Source organism: Phoenix dactylifera, chromosome 9, assembly GCF_051530095.1.
Source record: "Phoenix dactylifera cultivar Ajwa chromosome 9, Ajwa_hap1_PhDact_Kaust_v1.1, whole genome shotgun sequence".
NCBI lineage: Eukaryota > Viridiplantae > Streptophyta > Magnoliopsida > Arecales > Arecaceae > Phoenix > Phoenix dactylifera.
Genome location: NC_143198.1, coordinates 6,354,445 through 6,374,223, shown reverse-complemented (window position 1 = coordinate 6,374,223; position 19,779 = coordinate 6,354,445). Strand labels below are relative to the sequence as shown.

Sequence of the window (19,779 nt, the reverse complement as noted above, 5' to 3'; positions counted from 1 at the left end):
AGCTTTTGATCCTAGAGGGCATGTTGGTTTGATTTTGCATTTTCATTTTTTATGTTCTCTCTCAAAATATGCTACCTCTTCAATTGAAAATACTAAAATATGTAATTACATAAAGTCATAGAACTAGGCCTTGCATTGTCTCTTTCCTTTTCAAGTATATAGATTTTTTACATATAGCACCTAATACTAATAATCATGCAATGGCTTTAAAAAATAAACAATCCATTAGTAATTTTTTGTCCTAGGTATTCAAAAAAGAAAAAAGGGAAAATCTTCCTAAGCATTATTTAAAATAAAAGGAATCTAATAACTTTTCAAACCCAGTCTTTTTTTATTCATATTATAGGATTTACATTAAAGGAGAAAAGAAGATAGAAAAAAAGTTATAGAAAAAAATGAAAGATAATCCATCTCAAACATGAGGCAAGGGAAGCTATTTATCCCATATAATGATTTAGTTTGGTTTCATTCAGTCATGTAGCTCCGATACTTAGACAATTCAATAAGTGAAAAAAAATCCTTGTTCCCTTTACTCTTCCACTTCGTTCTTTATCTTATTTATTCTGATGTTGTCCTTTTTTTCTCCTCCTTTCCCTCATCCTCTTGACGCTAACAGCAACCATCCTACTGCAACAATTAATCTCCATTGTAAGTCATGTACTGGTTTTTAATTGCAACCACAATAATGAATAGAAAAAATTGAAGAGATCCCAACCTCGATGACTAATTCCATGGATCATAACTACTAAGTTGGCAACATTAGTAATAGACACATCTCACTCTTCCATCTCATTGGTTGCTCCATCTATAGCACTCAAGCCAAGTTTCAGAGCATGGAAGTTGAAGCTTTTGGAGAACTCCTAATATCTAAGGATTAATAAAGTTACAAGTGTGAACTTGTGATTGCTGGAAATTAGATGCCACATATCAAGATGATAAAGGGTTATGATTGGTGCTTCAAAAAAACACAAAGTGGTCCAAGAGCTGAATTTTCAATTTAGAACACATGTTCTTGCTATATTAGCGAGTCACTTTTAAAAGTGGACAAACATAAGGTTGCAATATGGTTAATGGCTTAAATAGCTCCAATTAAAATACAAATTGATAAGTTTGGAGAGCAAGTTTTAAGATGAATATTTTTGGGTGAGTGCCTAATAGAATGAAGAGCTATGATCCAAATTTGGGCTCCGTGACTTTGGTTGGCTAAATTCAGATTAGCAAATCTAGTTGAAAATAAGTTAAATCTAAGTGAAGACAACTTGCTAAGGTTCAAACTGATGGAAATTGTGTCCATTAAAATATATTTGAGCCATTAAGTCAACTTCATGGAAATTAGGCTAGGGCAACCTTGAATAGGATGTGTTTAATAGGGTTTGACCTAGGGGTGAGATCTAGATGTGCAACTCTTGAAAGAAATTGACCGATATGAGATCATTTATATAAATTAAGGAATCTGTCCAAAAAGATGCCTAGGGATGTGTATAGTCTACATGTCTCATAAGAACATTGCTTCAAGAATAATGCAACTTTTGATTGATATTAATTGTTTTAGTAGAAAGACAAATTAATGGCTTAGGGGTAGAGATGGAGTTGCTCTCTGAAATAAAGAGGCCTCAGTTGTACATATTGAAGGAGGTACATTTTTGAAAATATAGTAGTTGGCCTTTGCTGGAATACCTTTAACCCCCTAAAATACAGATAAAAGGTGAGATTTCAACTTAAATGTTTGGTAGGCCATTAAAAGATTTTATTAACTTTTAAGTTTGCACCTTTAGAAATAATCATTGTTGAGAGTAGGCACAAAAATATTAGAGAACGATAAATATGAATCTTATACATACCTTTGTTAATTTATTAAAATATGTAGTTTTTCTTTATGCTTGCTATTACAATGCCAAACTGTCTAGTCAAAACACCATCTCCATGTTTTTCACTTCCTTGCCCATATAAGTTATAGACAAACAAGACTCTCTTTTTTTTTGTTAATGTGGAACTTAACATGCATATCTCCACTCTTTATGTTTATGGTGCTATTCCTTAACATTTTAATAAACAAGACCATCTCGAATTAATTATTTCTATCCTTGAGATAGGATAAAAAAAAACTTGTTAAAACTAAAATCATCTTATCAAATTATATGAGTGCACTAAATTTTTTAACCATATAGGAGTCATGATTATTCATTCTTACTATGCATGTGCTGAATGGTAGTTATAACAGAACCTCTTTCAATTTGGCTTTATCTTTTTACATTTTCATTTGCCAACTTCTTTGCAATCAAATTTATTTTGTATATAATCCCTTTTGTGATTTTTATATTTAACAATTATAAATTAGAGTGCATACTAATAATACGTAAGAGAGATTTTATAAAAAGAGAGCCAATGCATGAGGTCGGATGTGTATAGTTTTATCCCGCATGCAGAGAAGTTGTTCATGTATTGCGATCCTGTGATCTTCAGGTCACAAGGAACAATCTTGCTATTACGCCAAGGCTCATCCTTGTAAAAGAGTTCTCATCAACTAATATAAATAATAAATGTTAATTAGTTGGGACCAATGTTCTCCATCCCTTGGCTGTCATCACAATTTGTAAACTTGGTCTATTCAAATCCATTGACCTATGTGTTGGGCATGGACCATATATTTGAAGCCTAGTCCAAGCCTACCAAGAAGAAAGTACATAGTTGACCCAAACCAACTCCATTTGGACCTTAAAACATAACAGAGCATGGGACACAATTTTTGCAAATTCTCTCAACCTACGTTTGAATCCAATTCAATCCCAATAATTTAATTTAACTCTTATATTCATCACATTCTTTATGCAAATTATTAATTATACTTTGAAGATCTATCACCATGGCATGAAGAGAACTAAACTTGCTTGGGACCCAAATCCAAACCTGATTCATCTGCTATCTATTACACACACACACACACATATATACACACATATACATATACATATATATCTAAAATGGAAGCTCAACTTGTGCTTAGCTTTATATTTACTATATAGATGCCTATATTAATGATAAGATAAATGAGCCGGGAGTGGCACATATGGATTCAAATCCTTCTTGCATTCCACATATCATTAATCATTAATAGCAAGAAGTATATTCTTTTCACATTTTACATGTGTATGAGATTCAAATTCTCTTGTCTAAAATGAAGGCTTAGCTTATGCAAAGTCTTGTATTCACCATGTGAATACCAAATTAATGATGGATAAAAAAATTCATTATGGTATATCCTACAAACAGATCTTAAAGAAAATAATACTATTTTTTTGCTTTTGTCATTAATATCTACATTACTTTTTCTGTTGATGAGTAAAATAAATATCCAGCTTTACTATATTTTTGCTTTTGTCATTAATATCTACATTACTTTTTCTGTTGATGAGTAAAATAAATATCCAGCTTTCTTGGGGTTACATTGAAAATAATCTAGTGGTAGATCATATGTTGGTATAGCAAAATTTATAGGAGCTAGGAGTGGGTTGCTGACTGCTGAGTGAAAGAGAGTAGTATGACACGTCAACATTTAAGCAACATACGCATAGGAATTTTTTAAGGGAGTCCGGATTGGGCGGTTTAGTGAGATCTGAGCGTTTTAATTCTCCAGTGAAGCATCCAATATGTTGTATGTGGATCGGGTCGCAAGAGAGCAATTCAAGACATCGATGTTTTGCTTCAACAAGCAAATGCACATGAAACGTCAGTCAGCAACTCGACTAATATTTTGTCCATATTAGATAAGGGGTTAAAAATAAAAAAATCAACACCAGCTTTTTTTTTTTTTTTTTTTTTTGCATACCCGATCATATGATCTAGAACATAAGATTAAGAAAATCGTACCCCATGCATGATATGCTAGTATATATTTAAAAATAGAGTCTCAACTTGTAGAAAGTTGTTAGTTGTCGTGTGGACATTGGTTTTAATAACGCCAATATTAATGTGCAACAGATATTAATGAGACTGGTAGTAATGTTTTCAGTATTAAAGTTCATTAATTAATATGTAATAGAAATTTAACTATTATTTTATTTATTAAATTTGTTACATTATCATATTGTATTTCAAAAATAATTAAAAAAAATTGAGAAAAAAACAGAACCCAAAGTTGCTTTTAATAAAGACGGCAATAAGGATGAGAGTTATTGCACGAAGTTTTAGCTTGTATAAAGTTCTTCAATTACCATATGAATGCTAATATATTAACGACAGAAATTTTTGCTCAAAAATTATTAAATTTATTGCTCAATGTGTAATAGAAATTTGGCAATTGAAGCATTCTATTTATTATAATTTGATACATTGCTGCATTGCATTTCAAAAATAGTTGAAAAATAATCAAAAATCACACTCCACAAATTGCGGACCAAACCTGCCCCAATTCTTATTACTAAAGAGAAGATCAGAGGATATTAGGTTTTTGACTACATGTTTGGACCAAATTCAATTGCTTAACGAGTCACTTGGTATCGCTTTTATTTATTTTTTCTATTTTAAAATATATAAAAATAAAAAAATTATTTTTATTTTATAATTTATAAAAAATATAAATATGTTTGGTTTTAAAATAAATAAATTGATGGTCATAAGCATGGGGGTAGTTGCAGCAAAGGCAATGGAGAGAGTGATGGTATTGATAGTAGGGATCACGGTGGTTTAGTGGAGATGGTGATGATGGGGCAGTAGTATGTAGAGACGAAAGAGTATTGGTGGCAGCAATAATGACGATACAGTGATGAGGATAACAATGGCATGGCAGAGGTGACACTTATAGCTAAAGTAACATGATAGAGATAATGATAATACCAATAGTAATATGATGGTAATGGTGGTGGAAGCGCTAACAATGTAGCGGAGGTGGTAATGATGGTAACAATTGCGGTGATGACAACGATACAGGTCGAGATGAGGGTGGTAACAAATAGTGATAACGGTGGCAATAGCAACGGCGATGGTGGTGGAGGAGGTTAGCGGTTTTTAAAAATACTAAAAATATTTGTTTTACTTTTTTTTTAAATAATAAAAATAAATTTAAAAATAAAAATAATAGTATCAATATTTTGCTTTTATAATTTTATTTTAAAAATTAAAAAAATAAGAAATAAAAGGATGCTGACGAGGCCCTTAATATCTTCCGATCGGTGAAATACCGCGCGTTGTGTTATAAAGTCGGTGCGTCTGAAGGCTTGAAGGTGGCTTATTCCTCCACCCACCCGACTTCTTCTCCGGCCGTCAGAGAATTCCCACACCCTCGCAAACCCGACCGTAACCCTAATTCCTTCTCCGATCACTCCTCCGCCCCTCCTCTCCCATGGCGTCCTCCTCGTCTTCCTTCGAGAGCGGCGGGGACGAGGCCTTCGACGACGACATGGAGGCCCTGAGGAGGGCCTGCATGCTCACCGGCGCCGATCCCGCCGCCGTCGACGACTCCGACTCAGATTCCGGCGGCGAGAGCAGCAGCACCGACGACGTCGATCTCCTTCGCCGCCTCCAGGAGCGGTTCTCTGTTCCCTCCTCGGATGCCGATTCCTTGCCCTTCATCAAACCCCTGAGCTCTCGCCCGCTGCCCGAATCCGATGAGGAGGATGATTTCGAAACTCTTCGTGCCATCCAGAGGAGGTTCACTCAGTATGATAGCGGTAAGCATCGGAATGCTTGTACCTTTCTTGGTTGTTTTAGTCCTATCAGATATCTTGATTGTCTAGTTTCGACCTTGAAGATCTGGAAGTTCCAAAAGAAGAGAAAATTTGTAGTAGTGATTATTTATAAAAAGCAACTTTTTATCGCACTGTCAATACTGAGAAGACAGGAGGTTTTAGTTCAGTTGTATTCCGAAGACTTCTGATACATTTGAAGAACAGTTTAAATTTGTGGGAGAAGAAAAATGTAGTGGAATATAATCTTGTGGAGTTGGGGGGCTTAGTTATCTTATGTTAGGGGGTTGTGCCTTATGCAAAAGTTATTTTTACAGGGTGGCACTAGAGGTATGTATATGGAATGACATAATGCCCATATGTTGGAAATCTGTATGCAACTAGATTATCGAATAGCTTTAGCCTTCTTTGTTAATATCAATATATGCACAACTCTATGGCAAGTAGCACAATTTCTAATCAGATCTACGATTCCATTTGATTCTATTTAATGAATTTTACGATGCACGTTCTTTGTCCGAGCAATTCCTGACAATTCTTTTGGTAGCATTGTGGAAAATGAATTCTAAATCTCTCACTATGCTTAGAGTTTACTAGTCTTCCCTCCACAAACATATCTTTCTAGAATAAGGTGGAAAAAGATAAAATGGTCAACAAGGTGGTGCTTGTGATATACCGGACAAGTACCTCCTACCATATATTTGACTAATTAAGATTTTTATGGAGCAAGCTCATCCCCGAAGGATTTTTATTAAACTTTTAAAGGGGGAGAAAATTTAACAGAAAAGTTCAGCAAACAACTATTTTTCTTGGTGTAATCAAATTTAAAAGGACTATAGTCATTCCAATGTCAGCATAGGATTTGATATAACATCAAAGTGGACATTGCGCCTAACTTTTTTGTTTATTTTGATCCATTTATGCTATTTACATACCAAAATGAGATCATTGACGCCAACGACTATGACCATCATATCTGCAAGCGTTTTGCCATTGCAGAAGGAGCCGTTATTTTCCACTTTTCCTCTCTAGATGGAAGTCAACTCTTAAGGTGATAATGCTTCTCAATATATGAATCACAAGCATCTATAACAGTTAATTCATGTGGCAACGGCCTACTTCTTCTAAAATTTTTCTCAGTTTAACTTTCTTATCGTAGCCATTATAGCAAGTGAGCATTGCCAATGTATTTTCTAATTTGTATGGATCCTGCCCTGACCCTGCCCCCTCATAATTTGGTACTCTAGCTGAGTCAAGGTAATACATATAGACATTTCAAATTTCCAACCACAACAATAATACCACCGTGATCATGAAGGATAGAGTTGGAGATGTTTTGCCGAAATTTATACATACCACCATCAAAATGACTTCCAGTGCACTAGGACCAAGGGGGTTTGTCTTACTCTTAGGCAACATTGTATTATTAGCATCAAAGCTTCAAACTATTTGTTATGTCATTATCTTAAGCTAGGATGACATGTAGGAACTTGAAACAATGGTTAATTGCTATCTTGCAAACCTTCTTGACTTGAACAAGACATTGAAAATCTTTCATGTTTTTATCTTCTGAAAGATACAAGTACAATAACCATGGTTATGCATAAAGGCCTTGGGTAGCTATGGTACCTAAAATGATGCATGGAAAGTGTTTGGTTTGCTAAAATTTTCCGCCCTTCTTGTAAGGAAATAGACAGTTTGCTAAAGTTTCATGTTTAATCAAGCTTCTCAGTGGGTTCGTAATATACGGGTTTCTAGAAATTTCTAGTATATTTGTAATTTTTAACCTGAATTTTTGAATGAATTAGAGTGGGAATAATTATTTGTAATTATTCTCAGTGGGTTCGTAATATACAGGTTTCTAGAAATTTCTAGTATATTTGTAATTTTTAACCTGAATTTTTGAATGAATTAGAGTGGGAATAATATTTGAGATGATAAGAATTGTCATCTTTTTCAGGAGAAGAAAAGAGCATCTTCGTTGAATTTTGTGCTGTATTGTTTGTAAGTGCAGCCACATATATAAGGCTCTTAGAATCATATTATAGGAATTCAAATATAGGTAGATTTCTTTTATGTAAAAGAAAGAAAGAAGATCTGGTCACTTAAGCCTAGAGGGGTATTTTTATGGATGTATTACATAGCAGTGGTCCTGAACTTCTAGTCTAAATATTTTTGGTCATAAAACTTGGATCTATATTGAGCGCCACACATGTACACCACAATCTCTTTTAAATGACCCTCGGGTTTCTAAGTCTTGCTAAATTGAGATCATGAGACCTTTATTCTGCCAACGCAGGATTTTGTGCCATTGCCAAGAGATTCCCTATCTTTTCTCTTCTTCTTTCTATCCCTCCACCCCCCCCCCCTCTCTTAATTTGTGTTTTTCTTTTATCATGAAAAACATATTTTCGACATTATAGACAGATGGACTCGTTATCCTATTTTTGTATTCTTCCTTTATCATAAGAAACTTATCTTCTACATTATTCAGGCAGATTGACTGTTAGAATAAATACCCCTAGTTTTAACAGTCAATTTTTTGCAGCTAACATGAGTTATGTCATTCATATCCTTGTTTACTTAGAAATTACACTTGTTTTATGGTTTTATCTTTTAATGATTTTTGATATGGGCTTCCTAATATATACAATGTCAACTCCTTGGAAGGTTTTATTTATTATTAAATTATTTCTTGCAGATGCTCAAAAAAGAAATCTGTGAACTTTGTACAATGTCAACTCCTTGGAAGGTTTTATTTATTATTAAATTATTTCTTGCAGATGCTCAGAAAAAGAAATCTGAGAACTTTGTACAAGATACTGAGATGATTGTTGCTGATGTGACATCTGAGCGAGAAACTCGTAATATATTGCCCAAGAATAGTGATTCTGGTTTCACTGAACATGCAGAGAATGAATCATATAGTGTAAATTTTGGGGGTTTCATTCAATCTCAGTTCCCAAAGTCTGCACAGTTCTTTGTTGATGCCCTCAAGAAGAACAGGTCATGCCAGAAATTTATTAGGAGGAAGCTGATAGAAATTGAAGCAAAGATTGAAGAAAATAAGGAACTGAAAGAACGTCTTAAATGTCTTATGGACTTTCAAGTTGTCTGCAAAAAGAAAGCAGGGCATATATCGAGTCAGAAAAAGGATCCTCGTGGCAGGCTAATTTCCATGCAAAAGTCAAGGAAAGTGAAAGATTCCAAGGTTAACATTCTCATCTTTATCCTTTTAACTTTGATCCCTTTCTTGTAGATAATTTCAAATAATTTCTATGCCGCAGAATTGCCTTGGTTCACATCATGTTTTTTTGAAGCTAATACAAGTTTTTTTTTCATGCAGCAAACTGAGAATATCTATGGTTGCTTTTACACTCACATATAGTCATGCATACATCAACATGTATTAGGTGTATCTATGTTTCCATCCGTGTAAATGAATGCGTCATATGTATTATAGACATATAAACATTTTAATATGCATATATGTCTGTGAACTTGCATGTTTTTGCATAACTAAATGCACATACATGGGTCTATGTGTGTCTATTTGCAAGTAGACACAAATAAGTATGGGCATATGTATAAACAATAAATGACATACGTGAACGCACACAAATAGAGAATGCTCCTAACTTTTAATGTATTAAAGTTGGTCTTTAATTCATTGCTTTATTGATGTTTACGAACTTTTTAGCTATCTTTGTATGTATGTATGTATGTGTTTATACATTTGCATGTATATATATGTATATATCAATTAAGATGGAATGCCCTGAACCACCTAGTTTAGGTATTGAACCGAATTGGTGCAAAACTGGGATGGTTCCTAGTTCCGGTTTGGGACAATTTGGGAACCTATCTGAACTGAGAAGAACCCGGTTCTACTCGGTTCAGTTTGGTTTGGACTAACTCTTGCTGGTAGTATGTTTAAGATTACTTGCTTTTCTTCCTTCCTACTACTCTTTGTGGGCATGGTTCGTTTTATTTTCTTTTCCCCCTTGTTTTTTTTTTTTTTGGGGGGGGGGGGGGGTTACTTCTCATCTCATTATAATATCAATTCATTTCACATTTTATGCATTTTTAGATGTAAAAGTTGGATGGCACTAGGATGATCAAGGTGTTCTTTTCCTTTTTGCTTTCTCAATCAACAAATTTTCTTATTCTTATCATCAAATTAACTAGGTCTACTTTCATGGATCATTTTATGGTTAAATGATATGATTTAATATAAAACACGAAGCCCCACAACCCTTTTGGTTGTAAGTCCAATATTCTAGAACTTACTTGGTTTGTGTACCTATTCTCCTCAAGATTTGTGATTATTCTAAGAATGGAAACTTTTTTATTTCAAATAGATGTGGGTTGATAACCAGGTATGTGGATTAAATTACGCATCTTCGACTCCGGTCCATGCGGATGGATAGTTAATGTAGATGTTCTCTACAAGGTGGGGAAATTGAAAGTCAAGCTATTTAATGGAACATAGAGGTCTTTGGTACTATTTAGCCAATTAGAGAAGTGAGGAGATCTTCTTCATCAATCACTAGGCACTAGATTTCTTGTTGAATCTTGTGGTAAGGATTGAGTGCATTATTTACCACTGCTCACTTGTGTAAGGTGGCTCGAAAAACTTTTCTATTGAGTTAGCATGTTCATCATTGTGGATGCATGGGACCTATGACAACTTCATATTGGTGTATTTTAATTCTAACACAGAGATGCTCAGAACCAACGTTTGCAATCTCGATATCGAACCCTGCTATGGGGGTCGGTTCGATGTACCGATATTTAGTACACATTCCTTATTGCGTATTGGTTTGGTATTGATATGGAATGTCTGGTACACATTGGTATGGATCCGTATAGCATACGATGCAGATTTTTTGAAAAACTAGAGCAACTCACAACAAATGTGGTACGCATGATTTATTTTCCTGTTACATATGTACTAATTACTCTTTGCATGTCTATGGTATTGTGACAACAATCTCATCTATAGTTGTAAATTTCTTGGTTTTAACTGCAAGAGCAATGAACGTCTTGATAACATATCCTTGCTTATCTACCTTACCTATAGAATTTGTCATGGCACCAGTCTTCAAGCTGGCTATGTTGGTTTTGGATGCTCCTATTTTTTTCCTTCCTCAGTTTGAGTATTTTCTTCTTTAGAACTTGACAAAAACTGACCAAGCATTTGGTTTGTTGCAGGCCAGCTATAAGAAGGTTCGTGCCTTATATTTTGGCCCAGCTGAGAACTCCCATGTTTCTAAATTTAAGATGGTACTTAAGAGATTCCCAGTCTCACTTAGAAAACAAAAATGGTCAAACATGGAAAAGGAGAAACTTGCAAAGGGTTTAAAGCAACAGTATCAAGAGATGCTCATTTTGAATTCGATGAATTTTGAGAGGTATATGAGAATGCTTAGGTTTATATTTTTTCTAATGCTGGGTTCGATCACATGATCTCAAATCTGGAAGAAAGTTTGTCAGTCAAATTAGTTTATTGTCTAAGCTGCAAAAATGTTATTTGGATTGGTTTATAAGTTTATGTTGCTTGACGATTTATAATATATTCATTTTTTTATTGTGCAGTGATGTCGATTCAAATTTAATGTCTGGATTATCAAGCAGTGATCTTGATGTCACACCAGAAAAAATTAGATCTTTCTTACCATTAGTCAATTGGGATCGGTTGGCTTCTATGTATGTCCCAGGCCGTTCTGGTGAAGAGTGTGAAGCTAGGTATGAACTGGGAAGTTTGATATTTTATAATAGTTTATTTAAACTATATTGGCACCATCTCTAGTTTCTTCTTTCTAGATATGAAATGTATTATTTTGTACCTATCTTGAATTTAAGAAACTGTTGGAACTGGATATACTGTATCGATCCAAAGTGAAATCAACACCGTTACATGTACTGGGACCCCGAAATCATCCATATCGGTATGCACCAGCCATAGTGGTCTGTATTGGTCCATTCTGGTATGTGCCGGCGTAATGAACCGACTTTACTGATTGGTACTAATGCTTCTTCGTTCTTTTTGATGTTGTTAGTTTCGGTACATATAGTTGCAACTAGTAGGTACAAGTGTTGTACTAATACCATACCATTTTTGATAAAAAATGGTATTGGGTATTTAAAACCTTGTTACTTGAGTTACTTGGATACTTTTGTTTAGCTCAGAGACATTAAGGTATTAATCAAATTCTTGATTTGCAACTTTTGAAGATGGTTGGAGAGTTGGACTCTTCCCAAAATGAGTTTGATCCACCATAATGATGTTAAAAGTGGACTATTGCTCTTTTTGAAGCTGGTCAAGAGTGTAGCTAATGTCATGTTTCTTATATTCTTGAGCTAATGGAGTTTGGAGAAGATATTTAAATAGATAGACTTATAATATAGTTAATAAATATATATAATTTAGTCAAAATTATCTTTTCCTTACATGTCTCATTATTTTCTATTTTTCTTCTTGAAGAATTAGTTTAACATCTCAGGTGCTCACCCGAAAGGGCTAGCATATATAATTTAGTCAAAATTATCTTTTCTTTACATGTCTCATTATTTTCTATTTTTCTTCTTGAAGAATTAGTTTAACATCTTAGGTGCTCACCCGAAAGGGCTAGCTAGAAGGTACTACTTGGGTTCATTACCCTTGTATAAGTACCTAAGATATCTTTAGAGCACAACTAATGTGGGACTATGCACGCACCTGCACGGATCCTCACATATTTTTCTGTTTAAGCTCTAGAATCTTCATCAGGCTAAATGTCCAGATCCGATCATATCCAATCACAAACACTGCAATTGGCCCTTGGTTAGCCATGGTCTAAATTTGCTTTGATACCATTTCTAATGACCCAGGACCTCACCCAAAAAGGCTGGTAGGAGGTATTGCTGAGTTTCCTTAACAATGTATAAGTATCCAAGATCTTTAAAGTGCATAACCTATGTCGGACCAAACACACGTCCACAAGGATCCTCACAATTAGACACTTGGATACATGTTTGAATCCAATTATTCTATCCAAGGAATGCCGAACCAATACCAGGTACCGTACCGGTCAGCGACCGGACATCCTTTTAGTTTGAGAGTAAAAAATTGTTCTGATGCCTAGCTATCATGTTTGTACATCATTTTCTGCCTGAAACAAAAATTTTCTATCTGAATTTTTTCATCTTTCTCAAAGCTGATAGCTAGTTTAAGTAATTGCTCCTTTTCCATCCATTTGCCATTCAGGTGGTTGAACTGTGAAGATCCAATGATTAATCACAACCCATGGACCATACTGGAGGATAAGAAGGTTTTATTTGTTGTCCAGGAAAGAGGGATTTATAATTGGATTGATATTTCAGTTGCACTGGGATCGCATAGAACTCCCTTTCAGTGCCTTGCACGTTACCAACGGAGTCTTAATCCTCATATTCTGAACAAGGACTGGACAGAAGATGAAGATGCTAAACTTCATGCGGCTGTAGAAAGTTTTGGTGATAATAACTGGCAGATTGTATCTTCTAATCTAGAAGGCCGCACAGGTCCTCAATGTTCTAATAGGCAAGTGGCTTTCTCGTACTATTTCATTTATGATTTTCTCTTAAAACAATTTCTTTTAATGAATGATATTCCGTTGCCTATTAGTTATGTAACCTCAAGCCACTACAACTTTTTTCATATTTTTGTTATTTGCTACATGTATCACATAATACCACTCACTTCCTGTTGATGTTGATTCTAACCATTTAAGCATTAAGTTTTTCATTCAATAGATTTATACAACTATTGTCTTGAAGGTCATCTCAAATCATATGCATGCCTTACTGTGGTTTATTTCATATGCTAGAAAACACTGTTTCTCCATAAAGTCATCCGTGATCATTTCCCTTAAGATTCTTGACGCGAGATTCTCGTGGAGTCATCTAATTTTTGAGTCCATGATTGAACTGCATAGACTGAATAAATTATGGTATTCTTGATGTCATGTATTTCTGACATATTCATGGGCATTAACCAAAATGAGTTCTATGATCCCAATTATTGCAGGTGGAGAAAATCCCTGAACCCTGATAGGAGAAAGGTGGGGAGGTGGTCTGTGGATGAGGACAAGCGTCTCAAAGTAGCAGTAATGCTTTTTGGGGCCAAAAATTGGAATAAGATAGCTCAGTTTGCCCCTGGTCGGACACAGGTTCAATGCAGAGAAAGGTAATTTTAGAGTTGCCTTGTGACATTATTTAGTCTGACATTATTTATGATTCTCAAGTGCTCTTTTTCTGGTGACAGATGGCTTAATTGTCTAGATCCATCTTTAAATCTGAAAGGATGGACTGAGGAAGAAGATGCCAAGCTATTGGCAGCAATAGCTGAACATGGGTATTGTTGGTCCAAGATTGCAACTTTTGTGCCTCCACGTACTGATAGCCAGTGTAGGAGGTAAAATAATCATGCACTACTACCATTTTTCACCTTTTCAGAACACCTGTTTATGTTCTGCATTTTAATAGTGGTGCTATGTGATTTTAAAAGACATGTTGGAAGCATACCGCACACTAATGGTTTTAATTTTAGGTGTGCAGGAGATGGAAGGTTTTACTTCCTCATGAGGTGCCATTACTCCAAGCTGCTAGGAAGATGAAGAGAACCGTTCTTATATCCAATTTTGTGGATCGGGAGAGTGAACGACCGGCAATTGGTCCCAATGACTTTAGGCCAGTTGTCAATTTTTCAGAGGCTGAAAATACTGATAGTATGGGACCTAGAAAGAAAAGACCAAGGTATTGGTGCTTAGAACTTGGTTTCCTTGACTTCTGTATGTTTGTTTTCCTTTTGTCTAGCGAACAAAAGTTCGTCTATTCATGAAAATCTTATGAGCTGATCAGCTTCTTTATTTTGGCGCTTTTCATGTTTCTCTTTCCCAACATTACAGTGATAATCAACCCAAGAAGTCTAGGGTTAAGTCCAAGAGATCTCTTAAAGAGAATTCAACAGCAGATGGTGTGATAAGTTCTACTGAAACAATTCTTTCTGACTCAGCTTTGGTTCGTAGCAAAAATTTTAATACTGCTGAAGGTGGGATTAAGAGGTCAAGGAAGAAAAAGATCAAGGTTTGTTGAATCAAGAAATTTCACTCTTGCTGTTCATTGGAGTTTTTGTCTTCAATTTCTTTTTCCTGATTATTTGATGGTGTACTTTGCCAATTTTACAGTGACAACAAACCTAAGAAGTTGAGAGCTAAATCAACATCTGTTAAAGAAAATGCAATAGCAGATGGGATGGCCAATTCTTCTGCTGATATGGTTCCTGGTGACAATTCTCTTGTACATATTGTAAATTATACTACTGCTGAAAGTGGGAGAATTAAGAGGACAAGGAAGATGATGCCAAGGTCTATGGATTAACATACTTGTCTAGTTGTCTTTGTAATTCATTTTGCTTACTGTTACTTTCTGTATTGTGTTATATTCTGCCAATGTCACTGTGATGATCAATCAAATAATTCAAGGGTTAAATCTAGAGGATTTTGTAAGGAAAATATAATGGCAAATGGCATGGTAAATCCTTCTACTGAAATAGCTTCTGATGACTTATGTTTTGTAGCTAGCTCAAATTCTAATACTGCTGGAAGTGGGAGCATTAAAAGAAGGGGCAAAAGAATGTCAAGGTGTTACGAGTTAACACACTTGGCTTCCTTCTCTTTGCTGAAATGTAGTGTCTTTAAGATTTTCTTTTGTTTCTGGTTTTTTCGCTGCCAATGCTACAATAATAATCAACCCAATAAGTAGAGTTAACTGAAGAAGGCTTATTAAAGTAAATCCAAAGACAGGTGCTATTGGTAAATTCTACTGGTGACACAGATCTTGCTGACTTATCTCCTGTGCCTGATGTAAATTTTAGTACTGCTGAGTGTTGGGGGAAAGGAAGGAATCAAAAGACAGCAGAGAGAACATTGAGGTATTACGGACTAAGGCACTTCACTTCTTGCCTTGCACTGTAATATAATATCCCAACACAATTTCCTTTTTGGTGTTTATTTTTGATATTGTAGTTGTAATCAACCCAGGAAGTCTAAACCTAAATCCAGGTCTCCTGAAGAAAACAAAACAGCAGTTGGCATGGTGTTAAATTCTTCTTCTGAAATTGTTCCTTCTGATGCATCTCTTGTACCTATTGTAAAATCTGATAATGCTGGAAATGGGAACATTAGAAAGACAATGAAGAAAACCTAAAGGTAAGGCATTACAGTTTGAGCCTTTAAGACACTTCATTTTGTTTCGTCCACCAAAATATATTGGACTCAACACACTGATTTATTTTCTTGGGAAACCCTGACTTTTAATGCACAGAGGAGGACCAGAAGCTAAGACTCAAAAGAAAGTCTACTCGTAAGTTTAGCTTGAGTGCTATCCATCTCGTTGATTATTACTGTATGGTAAAAAAAACTAATTCTTTGGCTAATTTCGCTTAATTCATTCTTTTCTTGTTTTTGATGATTTATAAAATGAAGCGCCAACTTATATCTATTTGCGAAAATAAGCAAGATGCTTAAATTTTCTATGTTCATATGGTAGTTCTGATCCACAACTGATGCCATCCAGGAAGTGTGATGCCAGAAAGAGGAAAGAGATGTTTGAGAGAAAATTAAGTGACAATATGGTGAATTATCCTGATGCTGAACAACAGTTCACCTGTTTCAAGGTTAGAGTCTCCAGCTGTTGGAATTAGGAGTAGTGAGAGGATAAGAAATCAGAGATTAAGGTATTATTTCTTACTTAGAACAGTGTGTTTTCTACTTTAGAGTTTTTGTTAATAAAGATTCTAACTTTATATTGTCTTGCAACTATCGCATCTCAAACATGGAGGAACAACAGCTAGTAATGACAGGGCAAACTCTGGGTAAGTCAGCCTCAAATTCTTTCTTTCTTTATTGTCTTTTGATCTCTATGGTTCCTTCCATCAGTATAATGGAAGGAAATTCAAATGCCTATATTTTTGCAATAATTAGCTAGCTGTTTACCTTTTTGGCATTGGTTTTGCTTGATTTATAGTAAGAATTCCAGAACAAGTTGCCAGCCCTAGGGCAGAAAGAAAAAGATCTCGAGTAGAATGTTCGTTGACTGATGGTATCATAAGAGGCAATATTATCATTTCCAAGGAGAAGAAAGGATCATCAAATACGATTTCTGAAAAGCTTATTTTTATTAAATTAGGAGAGGCTGACAAGGTATTTTGTCGGCTGGAAAGTGCTTGATAACATAGGAACTGGTGCTGCTTCTGAGGGTGAAACAAACACTGGCCAAGTTTCCCAATCAAATACAGTGAAAGAAATTCACTGTGAACAAGATAGTAGACCTGCAGACTATGGTACATTGCTTGTTCCTACATCACAAGGTGAAAAGAAGATGGGAATGCTTGGATAATCACGTTGTAGCTCAGAATGTTGAGGACTTTTTTGAGACTAATGGCTAAGGTTGGCGGAACCATCCCGAACCGGGCGGTTCCAGCTGACTCGAGCCATACCGGTGGCTCACCGGTACGGTTCCGACAACAAAAACAAGACCTATTGCCGGAGTCAGAGAAGAAGGAAAGAGAGAGCGAGCGGGGGAGGGAGAGAGAGAGAGAGAGAGGTGGCGGATGCTGGCGGAGGGCCGTGGGGGGTTGGCAGAAGCCGCGGCCGGTTCTCCTGTTTTGTTTGAAACAGAGGAATTGGCCGTGGCCTCCGCCGGCCCTTCGTTCGAAATTGAGGAACCGGCCGCGGCCTCTGCCAGCCCTTCGTTCGAAACAGAGGAATTGGCCATGGCCTCGCCTGCCGCAGCCTCCGCCGGCCCTTCAAAACAGAAAAACTGGCCGCAGCCTCTGCTGTCCCCCCCGCGGCCGCCACTGCCCCCTCGCGACCCTTCGTCGGCATCTCCTACCTCTCCCTCCCCCTCTCCCCTTTTTCTCTCTCTCTCTCTCTCTATCTCTCTCTCTTTTTCTCTCTCCCATGGCACTGATAATCTCTCTTGGTACAGGCTCGACACGGCCCATACCGGGTCATCCCACCGGAGAACCGGTACGGTGCCCGGTACTGGTTCCTCCGACCTTGCTAATGGCATTGAGAAAATGACAAAAAATGGCCTAAGATAACACGAGGTGGATGAAAATACTCAGTCAGCTGACTGCCACCAAGCTCTGGAACATCTAAACAATTCAGCTTTTGAGAGTGCAGACTGTTGTGGTATTGTTGTTGATGGTGGCAAGTCTACTGAACCCTGCCAATTAAAGAAAAGCATTTCTTGTTGTGAATAAGTAAATGGGAACATGCACAAAGGTTGGAAGTCATGTCAATTTATCTGCAAATGGAATCCGAGATTACTTAATGAACTTGGAACATATGGATCTGTAAACATTACGCAATGACCTGAGCCAACAGATTGATTGGTGAGGATCACGAGACAGATCTCAGTTCTGAGCATTCTAAAAATGCACTATGTGTACGCTACTTGGATTTTGAAACATTAGTCTCTTTGCAGGTTTGATGACGGTTATCTTGGTGGCAAAAATATATGACATCATGTATTTTAATTGATCAACTGATGATGAGAGTTGTCCTAGCCCTTTTTCTGTGGGGTAGAAGCACAAAAGCTTCATCTTCACAAATGGGGCCTAGGTAGAGCACTTCCTGCTGGTCTATTGTCACTTTGTTCTAATCATTTTAGTGATGCTAGAGAGTCAGTTGCTTCATTATAATTAGTTAGCCAGGCTCTGTTTTCTCCTCATATAAAGGGTAGTTGCATCTAAATTGATATTTCCTAGTCATTGCATGCAGCAGAGGGTTTTGGAGGGCCCTTGACATAACACTCTGTCAAGGCAATCCAGCTGCCAGACTAATAGTGGATTTTTGGTGGTGATTGGAGGTGCACATGGAGCTCACAAAGATAGCAGACTCACAGAGGCAATGTGAAAGAATACACGGGTTGAGATAAAATAGTAGCAGAAGATTTACAGTCTGTTAGAAACTGCCGATAAAGGGTGAAAGAAAAAAGGAATTTGTAATACTCTTGGACTTGATATTGCTATATTTAAATGACTTTTGTGGCTGATTGCCTTACGAAGGAAAAAATACAAGAATAAAAAAAGGAAAATAATTGACACGATTTTCCTTTTTTTTATCAGCTGTTTATCCTTTTGTTTTACTCCTATGTATTTTTAACATGCATTTCTCTTTTGTGCCATGTTTCTTTTTCAACACTATCACTAATATTTTCTATGATGCTGGGAAAATTAATTTGGCAGCTACAATCATCATGAGTAGATTATGGCACCCACTTGAAAATATGACAGAGGGATAGAAGGAAGCAAGGCAATGCATGAATGGCGTGAAGCCTCGTACAAGCAGGAGTTGAGTTTAGTGGTGTGGTATATTATGAATTGTGTGTGGGTCTATTGAACCTCAGGCCTGCCGGCGGAGGTGGCATAAGCTGTGCAGGGAGCTTTAAAGTATATGTTCAAAAATGTCTAATATGCTCAAACTTTACATATTTGTCTCAGTTGTAACTTTGTTTGGTGAAAATTGGACAGGGGCTTATGTGTTGATGAACTGCAGATATCCTGGATAGGTGGACAGTTCAGTCTGTTTACCCCTGGGAACCAACTTACAAGTTTTGTACTTCAACCGATGAAAAAATCATACTTACATTGAAGTGACCCATGTAACTCAGTAACTCCTAACACAAATGACCAAATATTTTATTTTTTTTATCTTTGTGTAAGAATAGGTGGAGGGGGCTTTACATTCCTAAAGGGGTCAATGCCTTTTTACTTAAAGTTTAGCAGAAATAACCACAAAATTTTCACTTTTTTGTAGAAATGATGTAGGTCTTTTTGTATTTGAAGGATGGCCATTTAATTTAATTTAATTTAATTTTTTGAGCTGAAATGCTCCTCACCACGGCATCCCACTTTTACTTGGTGCAGAGAGAGAAAAGGTGGGTGATTGTATGTACACTTGGTATAACAATTTGAAGCAATGAAGCTCCCTCCCTTGTTGAATGGAGGAAAATTTGGCAAGAATTTTTTGTTCCATCTCTCTCTCTCCCACACGGATGTAACTTTGTT

The 19,779-nt window shown here is 36.2% G+C and overlaps 2 protein-coding genes across 8 annotated transcripts; both read left to right on the top strand.

Moving 5' to 3' along the window:
* Nucleotides 1-5,160: 5,160 nt before the first annotated feature.
* On the top strand, nt 5,161-15,255 carry LOC103721351 (uncharacterized). Of its 3 annotated transcripts, none has more exons than XM_039131939.3 (10): nt 5,161-5,666; nt 8,465-8,892; nt 10,896-11,095; nt 11,280-11,429; nt 12,931-13,245; nt 13,732-13,890; nt 13,969-14,118; nt 14,262-14,459; nt 14,612-14,789; nt 14,891-15,255. In XM_039131939.3, the coding sequence occupies exons 1-10, from the start codon at nt 5,339-5,341 to the stop codon at nt 14,891-14,893; spliced, it is 2,109 nt and encodes a 702-aa protein (XP_038987867.3). In that variant the 5' UTR covers nt 5,161-5,338; the 3' UTR covers nt 14,894-15,255. The 3 variants fall into 3 exon arrangements, 2 of the variants coding, with proteins under 2 accessions (XP_038987867.3, XP_089781395.1); XR_016396372.1 differs by having other exon boundaries at nt 5,186-5,666; nt 14,254-14,459; XM_089925269.1 differs by having other exon boundaries at nt 5,199-5,666; nt 8,383-8,892.
* On the top strand, nt 14,937-19,415 carry LOC149752789 (uncharacterized). 5 transcript variants are annotated; one of them, XM_089925272.1, is made up of 7 exons: nt 14,937-15,070; nt 15,580-15,636; nt 15,731-15,913; nt 16,029-16,067; nt 16,281-16,440; nt 16,545-16,578; nt 17,694-19,415. In XM_089925272.1, the coding sequence occupies exons 1-3, from the start codon at nt 14,958-14,960 to the stop codon at nt 15,909-15,911; spliced, it is 351 nt and encodes a 116-aa protein (XP_089781398.1). In that variant the 5' UTR covers nt 14,937-14,957; the 3' UTR covers nt 15,912-15,913; nt 16,029-16,067; nt 16,281-16,440; nt 16,545-16,578; nt 17,694-19,415. The 5 variants fall into 5 exon arrangements, with proteins under 5 accessions (XP_089781398.1, XP_089781399.1, XP_089781400.1 ...); XM_089925273.1 differs by having other exon boundaries at nt 16,029-16,114; XM_089925274.1 differs by having other exon boundaries at nt 15,746-16,067.
* Nucleotides 19,416-19,779: the final 364 nt, after the last annotated feature.

What these genes read in the sequence shown, in the direction of transcription:
- LOC103721351 (XM_039131939.3), top strand. Translation starts at nt 5,339, where the DNA reads ATGGCGTCCTCCTCGTCTTCCTTCGAGAGCGGCGGGGACGAGGCCTTC. An exon ending in GTTCACTCAGTATGATAGCG is followed by an intron (nt 5,667 to 8,464) that starts GTAAGCATCGGA and finishes TATTTCTTGCAG; the next exon opens with ATGCTCAGAAAAAGAAATCT. An exon ending in AATTCGATGAATTTTGAGAG is followed by an intron (nt 11,096 to 11,279) that starts GTATATGAGAAT and finishes TTTATTGTGCAG; the next exon opens with TGATGTCGATTCAAATTTAA.
- LOC149752789 (XM_089925272.1), top strand. Translation starts at nt 14,958, where the DNA reads ATGGCCAATTCTTCTGCTGATATGGTTCCTGGTGACAATTCTCTTGTA. An exon ending in ACAAGGAAGATGATGCCAAG is followed by an intron (nt 15,071 to 15,579) that starts GTCTATGGATTA and finishes TGTAAATTTTAG; the next exon opens with TACTGCTGAGTGTTGGGGGA. An exon ending in ACAGCAGAGAGAACATTGAG is followed by an intron (nt 15,637 to 15,730) that starts GTATTACGGACT and finishes TTGATATTGTAG; the next exon opens with TTGTAATCAACCCAGGAAGT.